This window comes from Babylonia areolata, chromosome 5 (assembly GCF_041734735.1).
Source record: "Babylonia areolata isolate BAREFJ2019XMU chromosome 5, ASM4173473v1, whole genome shotgun sequence".
Lineage (NCBI taxonomy): Eukaryota > Metazoa > Mollusca > Gastropoda > Neogastropoda > Buccinidae > Babylonia > Babylonia areolata.
Genome location: NC_134880.1, coordinates 4,350,208 through 4,371,561, shown reverse-complemented (window position 1 = coordinate 4,371,561; position 21,354 = coordinate 4,350,208). Strand labels below are relative to the sequence as shown.

Below are 21,354 nucleotides of genomic sequence, written 5' to 3'. Positions count from 1 at the left end.
GTGGTGGGGGTGATGTGTGTGACCATGTGTGTGGTGGGGGTGATGTGTGTGACCATGTGTGTGGTGGGGGTGGGGTGGGTGTTGGATTGTGAAGGGAGGTCTTTGTGCTTGCTGATCTGTGTGTCCATGTGTCTGGTGGGGGTGATGTGTGTGACTATGTGTGTGGTGGGGGTGGGGTGGGTGTTGGACTGTGAAGGGAGGTCTTTGTGCTTGCTGATCTGTGTGTCCATGTGTGTGGTGGGGGTGATGTGTGTGACTATGTGTATGGTGGGGGTGGGGTGGGTGTTGGATTGTGAAGGGAGGTCTTTGTGCTTGCTGATGTGTGTGTCCATGTGTGTGGTGGGGGTGATGTGTGTGACCATGTGTGTGGTGGGGGTGGGGTGGGTGTTGGATTGTGAAGGGAGGACTTTATGTTCAGGCTGTGTTTTTGGCATGCCTTTCTTTTCATTTGCTCTCTGATGTGTTTTCTTTCGCTCTGTCCTGGGCGAGGTCATGGTGGAGGGGGTGGGGGTGGGATGGTTGGAGAGAAGGGAAACTGAGTGTAGTGATGTAGTGTTTTTGTTGTGTTTTGATATTTCGGTCCTTTTGTTTACGACTTTGTCTTCTACAGAGCGAGGGATGGGTATGAAAAAAAGCGTGTTCCTTGTTTATTCATTACCGTTGTATGTAAATTACTTGACTTTGACCACAACACTGAGGTGGGCAGCATCACAATCTGATGACGAAGAGGGTGTGTGCATTCACTCACCCCATCAGAAGTGTATCATTGTGGGATTTTTCGTTGTGGGATTTCTGTTTACAGCCCATGGTTAGACTGCAGCACAAACACTAACATAAACACTTACACACATCCACATATACGCGCGCGCGTGCACACACACACACACACACACAGACACTTGCTCTCTCTCTCACAACACGAACATAAACACTTACACATATCTGCAAACGCGTGCGCGCGCGCACACACACACACACACACACACACACACACACACACAAATGGGATGACTGGGACGGCACACTTTTGTGTTGTGTATTTCTTGGATGCGCCTTCTAGAATGTTGCTTCAAATTTTCTGACCAACACTGCATACTGTTCTGCTGATGGCATCTGCCTGTGTTTAACCTTTGCCTGTGTTTAGCTCCCGATGGCATCTGCCTGTGTTTAACCTCTGCCTGTGTTTAGCCGATGGCATCTGCCTGTGTTTACCCTCTGCCTGTGTTTAGCTGATGGCATCTGTCTGTGTTTAACCTCTGCCTGTGTTTAGCCGATGGCATCTGCCTGTGTTTAACCTCTGCCTGTGTTTAGCCGATGGCATCTGTCTGTGTTTAACCTCTGCCTGTGTTTAGCCGATGGCATCTGTCTGTGTTTAACCTCTGCCTGTGTTTAGCCGATGGCATCTGTCTGTGTTTAGCTGATGGCATCTGCCTGTGTTTAACCTCTGCCTGTGTTTAGCTGATGGCATCTGCCTGTGTTTAACCTCTGCCTGTGTTTAGCCGATGGCATCTGCCTGTGTTTAACCTCTACCTGTGTTTAGCCGATGGCATCTGTCTGTTTAACCTCTGCCTGTGTTTAGCTGATGGCATCTGTCTGTGTTTAACCTCTGCCTGTGTTTAGCCGATGGCATCTGCCTGTGTTTAACCTCTGCCTGTGTTTAGCCGATGGCATCTGTCTGTGTTTAACCTCTGCCTGTGTTTAGCCGATGGCATCTGTCTGTGTTTAACCTCTGCCTGTGTTTAGCCGATAGCATCTGTCTGTGTTTAACCTCTGCCTGTATTTAGCCGATGGCATCTGTCTGTATTTAACCTCTGCCTGTGTTTAGCCCCCGATGGCATCTAGCAACTGTCTCTGCCCATGTGTGGTAAGTGAAAGCTGCCTCAGTCTAAAACTTGAGGCGTGGTTGCAGTGTGTCAAATGTGTCCACAGCTCAGTCTGGTGGATCTGGCTGGCAGTGAGAGAGTGGGCAAAACCGGGGCTTCTGCTGAACAGCTGAAGGTGAGGTGGAGAAGACTGGGGAGGGGGGGGGGGGTGAAGAAATCAGTGGGCGTGACTTCCGTTTGGGTGGGACGGAGAGGGTTTGAAAATAGAGGGTGTGTGTGTGTGTGTGTGTGTGTGTGTGTGTGTGCGCGCGCGTGTGTGTGGATGTGTGGAAGTGTTAGTGTATGTGAGAGATAGAGCAAGTGAGTGTGTGTGTGTGTGTGTGTGGATGTGTGTAAATGTTTATGTTACTGTTTGTGAGAGATAGAGCAAGTGAGTTTGTGTGTGTGTGTGTGTGTGTGTGTGTGTGTGTGTGTGTGTTTATGTTAGTGTTTGTGAGAGATAGAGCAAGTGAGTTTGTGTGTGTGTGTGTGTGTGTGTGTGTGTGTGTGTGTGTGTGTGTGTGTGTGTGTGTGTGTGTGTGTGTGTGTATGTGTGTAAGTGTTTATGTTAGTGTTTGTGAGAGATAGAGCAAGTGAGTTTGTGTGTGTATGTGTGCGGATGTGTGTGTGTGTGTGTGTGTGTGTGTGTGTCTGTGTCTGTGTCTCTGTGTGTGTGTGTGTGTATGCGAATGTGTGTAAGTGTTTATGTTAGTGTTTGTGAGAGATAGAGCAAGTGAGTTTGTGTGTGTGTGTGTGTGTGTGTGTGTTTGTGAGGGTGTGTGTGCATGTATGCAGATGTGTGTAAGTGTTTATGTAAGTTAGTGTATATGAGAGATACAGCAAGTGAGTGAGTGTGTGTGTGTTTGTGTGTGTATGTGGATGTGTGTAAGTGTTTATGTTAGTGTATGTGAGAGATAGAGCAAGTGAGTGTGTGTGTGTGTGTGTGTGTGTTTGTGAGGGTGTGTGTGCGTGTATGCGGATGAATGTAAGTGTTTATGGTAGTGTATGTGAGAGAGAGAGAGTAAGTGTGTGTGTGTGTGTGTGTGTGTGTGTGTGTGTGTGTGTTATCAGAAAAAACAAAAAGTGAGGGTGCATGTGAATGTGTGTGTGGATGTGTGCAAGTGTTTGTGTGAGTGTGTGTATGTTAGAGAGAGAGTGTGTGAGTGAGTGAGTGTATGTATGTATGTGTGTATGTTTTATAGAAAAAAAAGTGAGAGTGCATCCGAATGTGTGTATGTGTGTGTGGATGTTTGTAAGTGTTTGTGTATTTGAGAGAGAGAGAGAGTAAGTGAGTGAGTGTATATATGTGTATATGTTTTATAGAAGAAATGGAGTGTACATTTGAATGTGTGTGCATGTTCATGTGGATGTGCGTTTGCGGGAGTATGTGTGAGAGAGTGAGTGTGTATGTATGTACAATATAGGAAAAAAAGATGAGAGTGCCTGTGAATCAGTCTTTATTTGACAGTGTTCATGTGAGAGATAAAGAAGACTCAACATACAGTGGAGTGTATGTAGAGGACAGGGCAGTCTTCCTGTATGGAAGTATTGTTATACACATCTGTTCTTGAATGGGGGTGTAAACTTTTTTATTATCATGTACATGACAATGGTAGATTTTAAAAAAAATTCCCAATATTGCTCACATTGTCAGTGATGTTCATACATTCTCATATTTATGTGTGGCGTTCAGATTTTGCACACACATGTATGCATGCACAAACACACATACACAGATTCACTCATGCACACACATGCACACACACACACACACACACACACACACACACACACACACACAAAGATACAAAAATAGACACACAGACACACACACACACACACACACACACACACACACACACACACACATGCAGCCACACCCACAAACACACACACACACACACATACATTATGCACATTACACACATCCCCCCCTCACACACATCCATACACACACACACACACACACACACATACACACCAACACCCACAACCCCACACCCACCCACACATGCACACTTATACACACACACACACACAGCTCCCTCCCCTACCCTCCCACCTCCCCCTACACTCACCCCCCACCCACCCACACACACACACACATATCCACCCATAACTACACCCACATACACAAACACACTTGTACAACTCCCCCTCACCCCCACCCCCCAACCTCCACCCCCACCCCCACCCACCAGTAAGTGTGTAATCCTTCTGTCCACCCACAGGAAGCCATGTCGATCAACAAGTCCCTGTCAGCGCTGGGTGACGTGATATCGGCCCTGAGCAGTGAACAGCAGTTCATTCCATACCGCAACAACAAGCTGACCATGCTCATGCAGGACTCTCTGGGCGGCAACGCCAAAACTCTCATGTTCGTCAACATCTCCCCTGCTGACTACAACTGCGATGAAACTGTCATCTCCCTCACGTAAGCAGCTGTGTTCTTTGTTTCCCTTTTAACTCTCTCCATACGAAAGGCGAAAGAATCGACGTTAACAGCGTTTCAACCCAATTACCATCATCAAAATATTGCAAGCGGAACGCTCTTATACTGAAGAGGTAAATGTTGACAAAGAATACCACAATTCTGACGATGGAAGCTAAAGGTTGGGTCATTCAGACACCCACTGGACATCCGAGGGGTCTGTGTAGAGGAGAAGAGAGGACTGGCTGTAGTGAGTGAGTTAAAAAGAAAGTGTTGATATGTATTTCTGTGACCATTTTTTCCTGTTTTGATTGACGATGTTGATTGTTTGCCTTACTGCTCAGAGAGCTCTTGAGGTATTTGTATTTGTATTTCTTTTTATCACCACAGATTTCTCTGTGTGAAATTCGGGCTGCTCTCCCCAGGGAGAGCACGTCGCTACACTACAGTGCCACCCATTTTTGACTCACTTGTGTAAACAAAGTGAGTCTGTGTTTTAACCCAGTGTTCGGTTGTCTGTGTGTGTGTGTGTGTGTCTGTGTGTCCGTGGCAAAATTTAACATTGACATTTTCTCTGCAAATACTTTGTCAGTTGACACCAAATTAGGCATAAAAATAGGAAAAATTCAGTTCTTTTCTGTCATCTTGTTTAAAACAATATTGCACCTCTGGGATGGGCACAAAAAAATAAATAATGAAGCCTAATTATATGCAAACTGCATTTACTGTTATATTTATATTTTTTGTATTCTCTAAACTTGGCACTTTGATCTGATATTCTGACCCAACACGAAGAGCAGTCATTATTATCATTTTTTGTTCAAACAGGAACTTCTTTTGCTAAGCATGGAAGTTTTATTTATTTTGCAAACGTTTTGGTGCAGATAGTAAAAAAAGGGAAATTACTCTGTAATTAATGCTAGTGGACTTGATTTGCTTTATACTGAACTTTCTCATCAAAAACATTACATTTTGAAATTATACTCAATACATAAAAAGCTTGTGTGTTTTACTCTCAGTCACAAGTGAGTCTTGAAGGCCTTGCCTGTCTTGTTTTTTGTATTTTTTCCTGCGTGCAGTTTTATTTGTTTTTCCTATCGAGCACTAGGTAGAGCACATTATGATTATTCTTTTTTTTGTTTGTTTGTTTTTGCTTTTGTTGTCTTCTTCCAGTTTCCTTTGCCACGTTCTTTCTCTCTGTTTGTTTGATACACAGTCGTGCATTACACAGTCTGCTGTGGCCTTGTGTCACTTGATCATATTTTGATATATATATCCTTTCATATCTGATTATTTTGATTATTTCATTTCATGTTAATGTTTTACACAAATCTGGAGGTAGGGTGTCTGGGCCTGGTTTATGTGGAAGTCAGGTGTCAACTGTTTCTCTTTTTTTTTTTTTCTTCTTTTTTTTTCCCCAAGTAGATATGATGTAGCATATATGAATCAGTCTGAGCACTTTGACAATGCCTTGAAAGTGAAACTGTAAGGATTTAAATCTATTCTGTGGATGCTGAGAAGAAACTTTTTGTTAGCTTCTTTATTCTATTGCATTTGAGCCTTTGTAGATGAAAAAAAAAAAAATAAAAAAAAAATAAAATAAAGGAGTCCGGAATCTTTTCTGGGTATGTGGAACTCCTACAGCTGAAGATGCATTGGGTGTGAAAAAATGCTTGCATCGCAGTGAGAGAGAGAGAGAGAGAGAGAGAGAGCCATGAAACTGACACCGGTGTAAAAAAAAACCAAAAAAGCAAACATGAAGTGTTTGTCTTCATGTGGGTTTTTTTTTTCTTTCTATTATTTTTGCTTTATTTTTTGTGTGTTTTTTTTATTTTTGTTTTTAGCAGATGTGGGGACAGCCTTGCCTCTGATCACTGGAAATCCACAGCCTAAAACATCAACCATCTATGAAATTTCATACGTTGTGTTCAGGGCCATATTGCTTTCAGAAAATATTCATTTTAACAAACATTGTTATCCTCATGCTTAAGCACTGAGTATCTATGCATAAATAGCTGGGTGGATAAGGTTTGAAAGTGAAATTATGAAGCTTTTAAAAATCATACTCATGTACACATACGCACATGCACAAACATGCACACACATACACGTACACACTCCACATGCAAACACATACACACACACACCACACACACACACACACACACACATATATATATCTTTCTGCATTGATGTGCATGTGGGTCCAGGTACGCATCCCGAGTGAAACTGATCACCAACGATGCAAGCAAGAACGCAGACAACAAAGAGATTGCACGTCTCAAAGCTGTAAGTCATAGTGGTTTGTGTCCTGTCTTATTATTCAGTGCATTGCAGTCAATGTTCAGGCCTGTCACTGTGTCTGCACTGTGTGTACATAGATGGTTTTGCATGCCTGTGCTTGTTTTAAGATTGTGTAAGAGAAGGTGATAGACTGAGAGAGACAGACAGATGGGCAGACAGATGGACTGGGAGAAAACAGATGCATTGTTACCCATTTGGGGGGTTTGGTAGGCAGTCTTCATTTTCATCAAAAAACCAAAGTTAAAAAAAAAGAAGCAAAAAGCAAATAAGAACAGCTTATAGTTTTTGTGTTCAGTTCAGGTTGTGTAAGTCCTTACAACTGAAACATTCCAAATCAGATTACTTTTGACAGGTGTGCAGATTTTGGCTGCTCTTTTAACATGCTGGCCATTGTTTTGTGTGACAATAAAAATGAAAAATAAAAATCTAGGTGGACAGATTTGACACAGCAAGGAAACATTGTGGTGTGTGTGTGTGTGTGTGTGTACAGATCATCAGCAAGCTGAAGGCCGGAGAAAGAGTGGATGAAGAGGAGGTGTAGCACACTGCCTGAGGAGTGAATCCACTCTGGGAAATCCTGCCACAGTGTGTTGCCCTGCCCTGCCACACATGCAGCATCATATGTGCAGAAACACCAACACATACACACACACCAACATTCATACACATACACAGGCATACACACACACACACAAACACACACACACGCACATGCACACACACACACACACACACACATGCGTCCGCTTACACACACACAACACATATGCATGCAGACACACATGCACGCGGGCAGACAAGCACACATACACATCAGCATGCATACACACACATTGCTAGCACACGCATACACACACATGTGGGCACACGTGAACACATACACACAACACAAAGCGACTACCATTAGACTGCTTTTGTTTACTTGAAATGGTACGTGTGGACTTCAAGCTTTGCTGAAAATCTTTAGAAGTTCACACTTGTGTGCACAAAGATGCACACATTCTCTTGCACATTGATTGATTGAAATGGATAATTTTGTAGATGTCAACAGAAAACCACTATATTGTTACACACATCCACGCACACACTTATTTGAAATTCTCAACAGTGCATCCTTATAAAAGTGCAGCCTACTGACTGGTCTTTTTGCTGGTTTTTTGAGGGTGCAGTTATTTTGATATTGTGAGTGCAGTGTTGTTCCATGATAGTAGACATGGAAAATTATGGGGTTTTTTCTTTGACACACACACACACTCATTTACCCAATTTTTATATCTACAGATATATACACATTTTTACACACATACACGGACATAGACATACACACACATGCACACTACCCTCTTCCCTACTGTGAAGTTTCCCCCTACACACACACACACACACACACACACACAAATTGTGCAGTTCCCCCCTGCACACACACATACACAAATTGTTCGTGTTTATTTGTACATATTCAAATAACTGTTCTTTTATCATGCTTAAAGTATTAATTGACTTATTCAAGGTGACCAAGTGTTTCTTCAACTTTTCTTTATCCAAAAAATGGGGAAAAAGGAAATAAAGCATTGTTCACACACACACACACACACACACATTTGCACCCTTATATACCTGCACAAAAAAAAAGAGATTGTGACATTTGCATGTTTTTCTGAAAATATTTTTACTGTTTAAAAAAAGACAAGCACATACATATATATTTTAATACACATTTTCCTATATTCCAGATTAAAGCAAATATCACCTTAGTTTTGTGAATTTTTAATGGTCGAGTTTCATGTAACTTGTGATATTTTCCCTTCAGTATTTGCTGAACTGCCTTGATGCAGAACTTCCGACTTGTTGAAACTTTACTCAATGAAATGCAAGTCTACTGGTTTTTGTGGGTTTAAAACTTTTTTTTTCTTTTCAATAATTAACAGCTGTGCAATCGGGCAATTAATTTTGATAAAGTTTGTACAGTAAAAATATAATCAGATTTGTTAACAGTTTTTCCCTGCTTGTATGATGTTGATGTTTTGTTGTTGTTGTTTTTTATTTGAATTTAGTTTTTGTGTTTTTTGTTTGTTTTTCAAATCTTCTGACCTGAAAATATGATGATATAAGGGGATTGTGTTATGCATGTATATATAGACCAGCTTCTTTCAACTTTTTAGTCATATTTCCAATTGCTTGGGTGGGATTTAAATTCTTTTTTTTTTTTTTTTTCAAAGTAATATGTCACTGTGAAGCATAGGTTTTAATGGGTGGAGTGTTTCAGTTTTTTAAAATTAATGTATCACTGTAAACTGAAGGTTTTCGTGGCTGGGGTTTTTCATTTCTTTGAAAGTAATATGTCACTTTGAACCTTCAGTTTTGATGAGTGGATTTTTAAAATTCTTCCAGAGTATTAATTAATGTCACTGTAAACCCAGAGTTTTAATGGGTGGAATTTTTCAATTCTTTTAAAGTAATATGTCATTAAGAACCTGAGGTTTTCATGGGTAGGATTTTTCAACTCTTACTTACGTTCATCACGAGGTGAAGTGCGTTTTGTTTGAACTATTCTTGATAAGACTTTTTGAGTGCAGCGACAGAATGACCTGCGTGAAGGTCAAGGTTGCAAAGGACCAACAGCATTGTCTTTGATTCAGGAAAAAAAAACCTTCCATACTGCTTGAAAATCATGGGGTTTTTTTTTCTGGATATTTTTTTTGTGGAGTTATTGTGTTGTTCTCCTTACAATGTATTACTTTTTGTTTAATTGCTTTTTGTTTATTAGTAATATAATTATGTTTTTATTTCCCCCCTTTTGAATGAAAGGTTGATTTTTTTTTTAAGAGTTTCTTAATGACTGTTGTGTGCACAAGTTTGAACTCCGAACTTTGACACAGTTATCTGTCCAAGTGACAGTGTGCAGAGATGGCTGTTGCCTTTTGATGTGGTTCTTGATTGGTGTTTTGATATTCATGTGGAAAAGCCTTCCTTCCAGCAGTCCTCAGTCTCTCAGCTCACTGATACAAGTTACCTGAACCATCCTACATCCATCTATCTATCTATATTGCATGTCTTTTTTTTATTTTTCAATAACAAGTGAACCTCTACCATGGACTGTCAGTGAAGTACCATTTTTGTCATCATTTCCCATGGTGATATTACATGAAAAGGTGATATTACATAGAAAGGCGACAGAAGGAATGACTATTTCCAAAATCCTTTGTTTAATAGTTTAGTACCTTTTGAATAATTTACAATCTTATGAATAATTTACTGTCTTTGAGCCAGTTTCTCATGCTTATTCAAAACTGAATGGTGACTTCTGACATATATTTTAGATATCATCCAATTTTGGTTTTATTTTTACCTATGGCATATTTTTTTTCAATTGCATGTTTGTGTTTATTCCTTTATGTCTCTGACTGATTCCATCCATGTGTGTAATACATTCCGTCCTGATTTTTGTCTGGAGCTGTGATGTTAGTGGTGGTTTTTTACCTGCTAAGGCTGGTCCTTATTAACATTCCTTGTTGATCTCTCACTGCAGGAAAAGTGGGATGAATTTGTTGTGTTTTATCATGCCTTGGAGAAGGAAAATATGATAGTTAACTTTTAACCTAAACTTATGCTGACAGTGATGAGTGGAAATTTGTGAAAAGTTTGCATGTGTGTGTAAATGCTGATGCACTCTTGCATAACATGGAAAGGTAACACGCACACATACACAATTCTTTTTGAGGATTTTATGACAAAACAAATGACTCTTCTATAACTGCATCTCTCTCTCTCTCTCTCTCTCTCTCTTATACACTCATACACACACACTCACACAAATCGCTATGGCCTGTTTCCTTATTTAAAATCCAAATTTATTGTTGTTTCACATTGGAAATGCATACTCACTGAAGAATCAAACCCTGAAGACAAATTCGACATGGACAAGACAAGACTGCTATAACACAGTGAAAATAAAATGCACACCTAAGTGCAGAGACCACTGATGTTTGTTTACACTGTTAGCTGACAGACAGGGGAAGGTGTGAAGCATCCTAACGGTAGCTTTCATAGCTGACAGACGGGGAAAGGTGTGGAGCATCCTAACGGTAGCTTTCATAGCTGACAGACAGGGGAAGGTGTGAAGCATCCTAACGGTAGCTTTCATAGCTGACAGACAGGGGAAGGTGTGAAGCATCCTAACGGTAGCTTTCATAGCTGACAGACGGGGAAAGGTGTGGAGCATCCTAACGGTAGCTTTCATAGCTGACAGACGGGGAAAGGTGTGGAGCATCCTAACGGTAGCTTTCATAGCTGACAGACGGGGAAAGGTGTGGAGCATCCTAACGGTAGCTTTCATAGCTGACAGACGGGGAAAGGTGTGGAGCATCCTAACGGTAGCTTTCATAGCTGACAGACGGGGAAAGGTGTGGAGCATCCTAACGGTAGCTTTCAGAGCTGACAGACGGGGAAAGGTGTGGAGCATCCTAATGGTAGCTTTCGTAGCTGACAGACGGGGAAGGTGTGGAGCATCCTAACGGTAGCTTTCATAGCTGACAGACGGGGAAAGGTGTGGAGCATCCTAACGGTAGCTTTCATAGCTGACAGACGGGGAAAGGTGTGGAGCATCCTAACGGTAGCTTTCATAGCTGACAGACGGGGAAAGGTGTGGAGCATCCTAACGGTAGCTTTCATAGCTGACAGACGGGGAAAGGTGTGGAGCATCCTAACGGTAGCTTTCATAGCTGACAGACGGGGAAAGGTGTGGAGCATCCTAATGGTAGCTTTCATAGCTGACAGACAGGGAAAGGTGTGGAGCATCCTAACGGTAGCTTTCATAGCTGACAGACGGGGAAAGGTGTGGAGCATCCTAACGGTAGCTTTCATAGCTGACAGACGGGGAAAGGTGTGGAGCATCCTAACGGTAGCTTTCATAGCTGACAGACGGGGAAAGGTGTGGAGCATCCTAACGGTAGCTTTCATAGCTGACAGACGGGGAAAGGTGTGGAGCATCCTAACGGTAGCTTTCATAGCTGACAGACGGGGAAAGGTGTGGAGCATCCTAACGGTAGCTTTCAGAGCTGACAGACGGGGAAAGGTGTGGAGCATCCTAACGGTAGCTTTCGTAGCTGACAGACGGGGAAGGTGTGGAGCATCCTAACGGTAGCTTTCATAGCTGACAGACAGGGAAAGGTGTGGAGCATCCTAACGGTAGCTTTCATAGCTGACAGACGGGGAAAGGTGTGGAGCATCCTAACGGTAGCTTTCATAGCTGACAGACGGGGAAAGGTGTGGAGCATCCTAACGGTAGCTTTCATAGCTGACAGACGGGGAAAGGTGTGGAGCATCCTAACGGTAGCTTTCATAGCTGACAGACGGGGAAAGGTGTGGAGCATCCTAACGGTAGCTTTCATAGCTGACAGACGGGGAAAGGTGTGGAGCATCCTAACGGTAGCTTTCATAGCTGACAGACGGGGAAAGGTGTGGAGCATCCTAACGGTAGCTTTCATAGCTGACAGACGGGGAAAGGTGTGGAGCATCCTAACGGTAGCTTTCATAGCTGACAGACAGGGAAAGGTGTGGAGCATCCTAACGGTAGCTTTCATCCTCGTCATCCTGTGATCCATGTTTCTCCATCACAGAAAATAAATTCTTTTTTAATGCTGTTAACAGAAACTAAGCACAGGCTACATTGCTCTTTACTAAAAAAACAAAAAAAAACAAGAAAAAAAAACCACACAAACCAAAAACGCTTCACACACAAAAAAAAAAAAAAAAAAAAAAAAGATTTTGCCAAAAGATGTTCATACTTGTGAGCACACATGTGTACACATACAGCCACACATACACACACACACATGCATGCACACACATCCACACACATATAGCACAAATTTATGTACAGATGCATATCACTGCAAAGATATCAATGAAGTGGTGATGTGTGAGACTGGTGTGTTTCAATGCCAACACACACATGTATCCGCATATACACATTAGGCATACAGCAATCTTGAGAAGAACATAAGCAAGGAGAGGCTTGAAGCATAAAATCTGATAAATACAAGAAATGAGAAGAGGCAGAGGGAGGGAGGGAGAGTGGTGATGGGCGTAACAAATATCTGGGATGCTGACACTGCAACATACATTTTACTGTCCTTAAAAATAAGCATAAAAACATCAGATGGGTAAGATTTGAAGAACTTTCTTATCTCTTATCAATGCTCCTTTCTTCCTCCCTCCCTCCCTCCGCCTACCTTTCTGTACAAGGAGTCGGCATATTTCTGTCATGCTATTTTTTTTCTTCTTTTCTCTCTAGAGTTCCAGCATCAGTTTCTTTTTGTGTTTTTTTCCCCATACTTTCCCCACAGTTTCATGACCCTGTGAGAACTGTGCTCATGAAGGCTAGGAAACACTGCAGATTGAAAAAACAACAACAAAAAAACAACAACAAAAAACATACTCTGGAACCCAGAATAATAATACTGGGCATCATCGTACATTCAGCATGGTAGCAGCACTGAAGTGGATACCTGTGGGACAACTCTCTTCCATATATGACAAAAGGAGTAACTACAGGGCTGAGACAGATGACAAGGAAGGCAAACCCAAATCAGTAACTGAAGGGATTGACTGCCGGCTTGCAGCTGTTTCACACTGCTGATTTCACCAAGATGGATGAAATTTTAAGGAATGTGTACGAGAGAGGCAAGCCGCGCCCCAATGTCATCTGACAAACAAGACCAGAGACACTTTCTGCATTTGTGGGCTGCAACTCCCATGTTTACTGCATATGTATCAGCATGCATGTATGAGCATTAATGTTTGTACCCCTCCTTGCAGGCAACCACACTGATTTCAGGGTTGTGCTGGGTATATTCCTGCTTCCACATCCCACCAAACATGGACAAAAGTGACATCTTCTGCAAGTGTTTACATACAAAGGGGGTTCCGGCACTTGCAGGTCTCTGCATCTTTTAACTGGAAGATCTAAAACATCTCCACCCTATATCCCATCAGACGCAAGTACTGAAGTGAACCCAGGACCCTGACATTCAAACATCAACGCTCTAACTACTCGGCTACTGTATCCGTCAAGATCAGATATGAGGAAGTGTAGCCTCCACACAGCTGGTCCAGGATTTGAGACAGCAATCTGAATAGTGTGTAGGTTCATCCTTCAGCACTAGAATATCAAGGCATTGCAGATGCTTTTTCATGCGAAGCTTGCAGATGCAGGCAGCAAACATTCAGCAGACTGAACTGATGCAAAATCCTGACTTGCACAAACAGAACCAAGCTTTGAAGCAACAGACACCTCTGTGACTGAACAACCTTTGGCATGGAACTCTTTCAGAAGCAGTGGATAGAATCATTTCATTAAGGTCAGAACTGGTACTCGATCAGCAGTGGATAGAGTCATTTCACTGTGGGTTGAACAGAAGTTTCAACAACCTAAAAAGTGGCCAAGTCTTTTGAATAGGTCACTGTGTTACAATATAAAACAGATGGAGGGTCTACTATGTGCAAAAAAGAGAAAGTTTACCACAGACTCATGCTCGCAAACACACACACATGAACAACAAGATCAGGGTTTACACACAGACTCACTTTTTTTATTTATTTTTTTTTTATTATATCTAAACACACGAGTCAAAAATAAACAAACAAACAAACAAACAACAAAACCTGCAGTTAAGGTCCTACTATCTTTTCTGGTTGTAAGCAGCCATGCGCTTATTGAGTGGGTTATCAGGGGACTTCATCCAGTCTTTCTTCAACATCTGCTTAAGCTGAGACAACCGCATGTTAGGGTTCTCTGCCTTGAGGCGTGGCAAGTTGATCTCCTCAAACTCAGCATATGCAGCCTTCACTCTTTTCTCCGGATGTCGATCCAAATCTGGTTCCCCCTTCCTGCACGCGCACACAACACACATTGTGGTTCAACACAAAAAAAATAGACAAACAAATAACTAAAACAAAATATCAATAAAAGGAGAAGGAATTTTGTTTGATGTCCCATCACACACAATGGTGATGTAGACATTTTCAGATTCTGTAAAAGTATTAATTTTCACATTTGAATCTTTTCATTTCAAAGGTAGGCTTGAAGAGGGAAGTTGAGTGGAGAGTTGGGGGAAACGGTAATGGAGGGTGAAATCAAAGGTGAATATCTGAAATAGAAGTACAATTCAAGAAAATTACTTAACAAACTTCTTAAAAAAGAAAAAAAAGATCCAAAAAGAGAAACAACTGACAATGAATGTAAAAAGTAAAAAAAACACATCAACATTCCCAGTGACTTGTGATGTCACTATTGGTCTCATCTATTCAATAATAATATTTCTTTCAATGAATATAGTTTATAATAAGAATTCAGCAGAAAGACCCCTGGGCATTTTTCTGTGAATCAGTTTGTTGTGACACCAAAGATTTCCCAAATTAACATGTATTCACATACAAAAAACATACCTAACACACACACACACACACACACATTTAAACAACGAGGGCAACGTTACCCAATCAGAACATACCCGAGGACAGAAATAGCCTCCTCCACACTGCGTGCCTCGTCCCCCTCAATCACCAAAAGGTTCATATTTTCTTCTATCGGCTTCTCGTCGTGCGGCACATCATCCTTCTTTGCAGCTGCTGCAGCTGTGAAAATAATACAGAACCTGCGTATAAAAACTGGACATTACTTAAACTACAGGAATGCTCAAGAAATAATTATCTTCCATAAAGCACTTTCACTTTCAGAACAAACAAAAACAACAACAACAACAAAAAAAAGCAGGATAATCCACAGACAACCTTCTGCATTCATGAACAAATAGACTGGAGTAAAAAAAAAAAAAAAAAAAACCTCCCAGCTCCACAACCTCCTTGGTGGATCACTGGATATGATAATACATCAAAGAAAATAATCAAATAGAATAACGGAGCATGCAGTGACTTACGTTAAATGAACCAACCTAGCACGCACACACAATAACGCGCATACACATACACATACAGAGACACGCTCACAACACAAGTGCACCCCACCCCACCCAACACATACACACTACAATCCCTATTCACCCATGCACACACACTTTACAAACCCAACCACCCGACAACACAAGCCACACACACACACAATATGATTCCACCCATCCACCCATGATCAAGAACTCTTCCTTCCTGAGTTTCTGTTTGAATATTACAGTTTATAGCAACAAATCCTTACCATCACCCACAGTCTCTCTACACACATACTACCTATACACACATACTCTCTGACTCTACCCAAACTCCCATCCACCAACTTATGTTTAAAATAAATAAATAAATATATATATATACACACACATTTTATAATCATGGAAAACAAAGAGGATATTATTTATTATATGTTTTTATATGTTAATGTTATATTATAGCAACAAATCTAACCATTCATTACCCACTCACCCTCCCAACACACCCACCCTCCCCAGTCTACACATACAACCTTGTGCAAATACACACACACACACACACACACATCCCACCCCCACAAAGGCCCCTGCCCCACACTTCACACCCTGTCTTCCCACCCACCCACACCCACACAGACCACCACCGACACAACAGCAAAAACGAATCAGCCCGGCGACACTCACCCTCGGCCTCCAAGCGCTCCATGTTGGCCTGGACCTGTGCACGGGTGACCTTGCCGCTGACCGGCTTGGCACCCTTCATGGAGCTCATCTCTTCCTCCGCCAGTCGCTGAAGCTCTTTCTTCCTCTCCATCTGCTCCACCCTCTTCTTCTCCTTGTCCTCCTGCAAGGGTGTGAAGGGGAGGGGGTGAGGGGTGCAGAGGACGTAGGAAAGTAAGAGCATGAAGGGTGAGCTGGGTGTGTGTTTTACTGTGTGTATTTTTTATTTTATTTATTTATTTTTTAAACTAAACCAAAAATCCCACACTTGAAAAGCAAATACCTACCCCGCCCACTCCACACACAATTTTAGTTTAAAATTAAAATACATTATGTTCTCCCCAGGGAGAGCGCATCGCTACACTACAGCCCCACCCTCTTTTTTTTTCTTTTTCCTGCGTGCAGTTTTATTTCTTTTCCCTATCAAACTTCAAAGTGATCTTTCTATAGAATTTTGCCAGGAACAACCCTTTTGTTGCTGTGGGTTCTTTTACGTGTGCTAAGTGCATGCTGCACACAGGACCTCGGTTTATCGTCTCATCTGAATGACTAAATAAGCTAATACTATTCATTTTAGTTTATGATAGATCATGAAGCACCAAATGCAGCCCAGACAATATTTACAAAAACTTCAAAAGGAACCAAGTAATAAAGGGAAACACACAATCACACATTAGTCAGGTTTCCAATACATTACTACAATATGCATCTATAGGTCATAACTCATATTGTCATTATTATATATGTCAAATGACAGTTCATTCTTATTTTACTTTTTAGTCGTCACTAGTTTACAGATCAATGAAAGAAATCTATTTAAAAAATCCAAATTCACAACTGGAATTAATAATATCTATCAAGAAAGCTAGATTCTTTTCCCCACCACCACCACCCCTTCCCCACAAGCCTCTCCAACTAGACCCTCTCTACACAATCTCTCCCGTTTTCCTCTGGACAAGGAATACTGTAAGTACTACTACTCAGTACCACTACCAGCGCAACCAGTCTTCATCTTTTTCATCCTTTTAATTCAAATTACACAAAAGAAATCATTTCAGATAAAAATTCCTTTGTCCATAGGAAAAGTTGGTCTTCAATTTCATGTTCAGACAAATATGGTAATTTACATCATAATAATAATAATAGAACACACACACCTAGTACTCAGATTCAACACACACATTCATTTATAAACACACACACACACACACACACACACACACACTCATACACACAAAGACACACACACACCAGGTCAACAAACAGAAATATATATATACACATACTCATTCATTGACAAGCCTTCAGACAAACACACATGATGAAGGCACACACAGGTATACACACAGCATTACCTTTCGCTGCTGTTTGCGGGCCACGTGTTTATCATCATCTTGCCAGAGAGCATCTTCCTCTTCCTGTTTCTTCTTCTCCTGCTCTGCAGCCTTGGCTGCGTCCTTCCTCGCCCGTGCTTCCACAGCTTTGGAGTTCTCCCCCTTAAATTTCTTGGGCATTGTGCTTTCTGTACTCGACTGAAACTAGGAGAGAGAAGAAAAACCCTGCTGGGAAAGGAAAAGAAAAAGAACTCATTTCACCTGATTGTGCATCTATGTGAGCGAGTGAATTTGTGTGTGTGTGTGTGTGTGTGTGTGTGTGTATGCGTGTGCACACAATGTGTGTATGTGTGTGTGCGTGTGTGTGTGACTGTGTGTGTCTGTATGTGTGTGATTATGTGTGATTGGTGATTATGTGTGCCTGCTTGCATGCCTATGCACATGATTTATATTTTTTTTGTGTGCGTCTCTGTGTGTGTATGAGTGTGCATATGTGTGCATGCGTGCATGCGTCAATGTGTGTGAGTGTGTTACGGTGTATCTGTGTGGGAACATGTACCATAATTATGTGCAGACAGAAACCAGTGATTGAGTGAAGCCATCATGTTCCCTGTCTGCCTTTATTTATGTACTTGGTGTGGACCTGCAGGGATGGAGTGGTAATAAACGGAAAGAGAGGCACTCTGATTGGCACAGTCCGAATGATGTGATCATATGTAAGCATAAAATAAATGAACTGCAGATGATATGAATAAAATGGTCCCTTAAATACTGTCAAAAACCAACTTAAATGGGCCAGTCTACTCATACTCATAGCAATATATCACTTCAGCTATAGGAAAAATTGCTGTTGAAACGTCACTGAATTCTGGATACTAAAAATAAGAAATTGCCCAGAAACAATCATGAAAATAGTAATATCCATATTTCTTACCATGTGTTCTTTTCATTCAGTTTCGTTCCGAAGATGGAAAAAATATGAATTTGTTTGAATAACATTGTATTGCACACACACACACACACACACACACACACACACACACACAGAGAGAGAGAGAGAGAGAGAGAGAGAGAGAGAGAGAGTTGTTTCACTCTAAATTATAATGTAATAATATCTTACCCACATGTTCTTCTCTTTGATATTTGCTGATTGGTATTTCAAATGAGCTGAAAGATAATTTTCTGTTTTAGTTGAAACTGTCAATTAAGCATTTTGAATTGAAATTTTTAACTGATTACATACTCTACACTTCTTCCCCTCTTGAATGATGTAAAGAAGACCAGTCAAAGAATGGAGGGAGAGAAATGTTGAGTACAATACAATGATATCAACTGTCAATAATTTACGATATTTTCCGTCTTGTATGCGGAAAAGTGCAGGGGAAGAAATGTGTTTACTACCATATCTAATACATTACTATTTCTTCTTCTTTCGTTATAGTATACGGCCAACATCATTCTACTGATGATTCTGTCGTAGTTTAGAGAAATTGCCGAAGAATGCGCTGTTGTGAGGATTAAATAAAATATAAAAAAAGACTAGCCAACATTCAAGAATTATCATCTTGGACAGTTCTCGGATACAAACTGTGGCATAAACAACTGAATGAGGCTGTCTCAAGTATCTAAGTTCGGAACTCTCCTGGTCTCAGTCCAATCTGAAACTTTTTTTTCACGTTCATTGTCGAATCATCGTTTTAAAAAAATACAGCAGGTATCTGATATATGTAACTAAAGAAACAAAACAACAGTCTTACATAATTACCTTCGTCAGAACCCCTTCAAAGCCGGAATTTTCTGGGGGAACAGACGTTATGACCAATTGTTGTTGCAATATTATTCCTGAACATGAATGCCAACTGGAAAGGAAGTGGAGCTTTGTCATCGTAAAGACTGAAGCAGTTTGCGTATAAACAGTTTGAGAATAAGCACGAACGTCAAGAGCCCCCCCCCCCCCCCCCCCTCCCCCCTCCCCTCACTGTCTCTCTCTCTCTCACCGTATACACACATGCACGCGCGCGCGTGCGCGCGCGCACACACGCACACACGCACACACACACACACACACACACACTCATTGACACACACATCGGCTGACACACACTCTCTCTCTCTCTCTCTCTCTCTCTCTCTCTCTCTCTCTCTCTCACACACACACACACACACACACACACACACACACACCGCGCCGGCAGAGAAAATGTATACACACGCATAAGTTCTTTCAGTTGGCACAAGTGTGTGTCAGTGTGTGCCGTGTGTGTGTGTGTGTGTGTGTGTGTGTGTGTGTGTGTGCAGACACTGCACGAGCAACTATCAGAAAATATAACCAGCCCTCGTGCACCACGTTGTTCAGTTGCTGTGAACAGTTTTTTTTATTTTTTTTATTTTTAATGTTATTTTTTATTATTATTTTAAAAAAAATATTATTATTATTATTATTATTATTACTACCTTTTTCTATATTATAATTATTATTTATTTATTTATATATATAAGCTTATCTATTATTTATTCCCCCTTTTTCTTTTCTTTTTTTCTCAAGGCCTGACTAAGCGCGTTGGGTTACGCTGCTGGTCAGGCATCTGCTTGGCAGATGTGGTGTAGCGTATATGGTTTTGTCCGAACGCAGTGACGCCTCCTTGAGCTACTGAAACTGAAACCGGCTGAAACTGTGAACAGTTTCCGGGCCCGGCCTCAGTCCATCGTTAATGAAAACTGCTGCATTCCATTCGTGTTTTCTTCCGGTCACTGAGGGGTTTTTTTTTGTTTTTTTTTCAACTGGACTTGAACAACAACACTGAACTGAAGACAACAACAACAAAACTACAACAACAACAACAAAACACCAATAATAATGACTATAATAAGTCATGAAAATTCAGCGCACAAAGATAACATGATCGAAAATCTTCATAAACACACACACACACACACACACACACACACACACACACACACACACTTCAGCCTGAACTCTCTCGGTTCCCTCAGTGCTGATTGCCATATATAGGCTGTTGGAGTGCAAATGAAGATTGTTTCAGTTTTCAGTTTCACTGAGTCTCTCAAGGAGGCGTCACACTGCGTCAGTTCGGACAAATCCATATGCGCCACACCACATCTGCTAAGCAGATGTCCGGACCATCAGCATAACCCAACGCGCTTAGTCAGGCCTTGAGTGCATGCATTATCTTTCTCTACTTATCAGAGTGGCCGGATTTCTTCTGCTGAATTTTACCAGAGGACGACACGTCGTTGCCATGGGTTGTTTTTCAGTGCACCAAATGTGTGCTGCACACGGTACCTCGGCTTATCGTCTCATCCAAATGACTAGACGCTTTGCCGCCTTGATTATCCAGTCCGGAGAAAGGGCAAGAGCGGGATTCGAACTCTGACTCTCACGGACTCTCTTTATTGGCAGATGAGCGTCTTCAACCATTCTGCCACCTTCCTCCTAAATGAACATTAATTTTTCACTCATTATAAGAAGCGGCTTAAACATATGGCATACAAGAATGAATTACAATTGTTCCATTACTAGATATAATTATTTAGTACGCTTTTTTGAACCATACTTTGGTAATTTTCAGGTAGTCGGGAATTTCGTTCCATACTTCTGAATAAACTTCACCACCAGAATAATGAGAGATGAGGTCACTTTTCAAGCTGGGCCGAGGGGTAAGAAAGGTAACTTGATTTTGCTACGAATGTTTTATTTCCGCAGGGTATTTCTTCTGAAGATAAGATGGCGCTAATTTCTA

At 41.4% G+C, this 21,354-nt stretch overlaps 2 protein-coding genes across 5 annotated transcripts in view; one reads left to right on the top strand and one right to left on the bottom strand.

Annotated features, from left to right (window-relative positions):
* The window catches only part of LOC143281879 (uncharacterized), an 88,558-nt gene extending 78,771 nt beyond the window's left edge, over nt 1-9,787 (top strand). Inside the window, exons 37-40 of the mRNA XM_076587149.1 lie at nt 1,930-1,998; nt 4,094-4,296; nt 6,504-6,582; nt 7,088-9,787. Of these exons, the coding sequence (XP_076443264.1) occupies nt 1,930-1,998; nt 4,094-4,296; nt 6,504-6,582; nt 7,088-7,138 (402 nt within the window). The 3' untranslated portion in view covers nt 7,139-9,787. The remainder of the gene's footprint in view (nt 1-1,929; nt 1,999-4,093; nt 4,297-6,503; nt 6,583-7,087) is intronic.
* A 2,965-nt stretch (nt 9,788-12,752) lies between these two features.
* On the bottom strand, nt 12,753-19,492 carry LOC143281878 (coiled-coil domain-containing protein 124-like). 4 transcript variants are annotated; one of them, XM_076587147.1, is made up of 6 exons: nt 19,359-19,430; nt 18,714-18,760; nt 17,615-17,821; nt 16,224-16,383; nt 15,111-15,234; nt 12,753-14,487 (listed from the first exon to the last, which is right to left on the bottom strand). In XM_076587147.1, exons 3-6 carry the CDS (start codon nt 17,771-17,773, stop codon nt 14,280-14,282), a joined length of 651 nt encoding a protein of 216 aa, XP_076443262.1. In that variant the 5' UTR covers nt 17,774-17,821; nt 18,714-18,760; nt 19,359-19,430; the 3' UTR covers nt 12,753-14,279. The 4 variants fall into 4 exon arrangements, with proteins under 4 accessions (XP_076443262.1, XP_076443260.1, XP_076443263.1 ...); XM_076587145.1 differs by lacking the exon at nt 18,714-18,760 and having other exon boundaries at nt 19,359-19,492; XM_076587148.1 differs by lacking the exon at nt 18,714-18,760 and having other exon boundaries at nt 17,615-17,797; nt 19,359-19,458.
* Nucleotides 19,493-21,354: the final 1,862 nt, after the last annotated feature.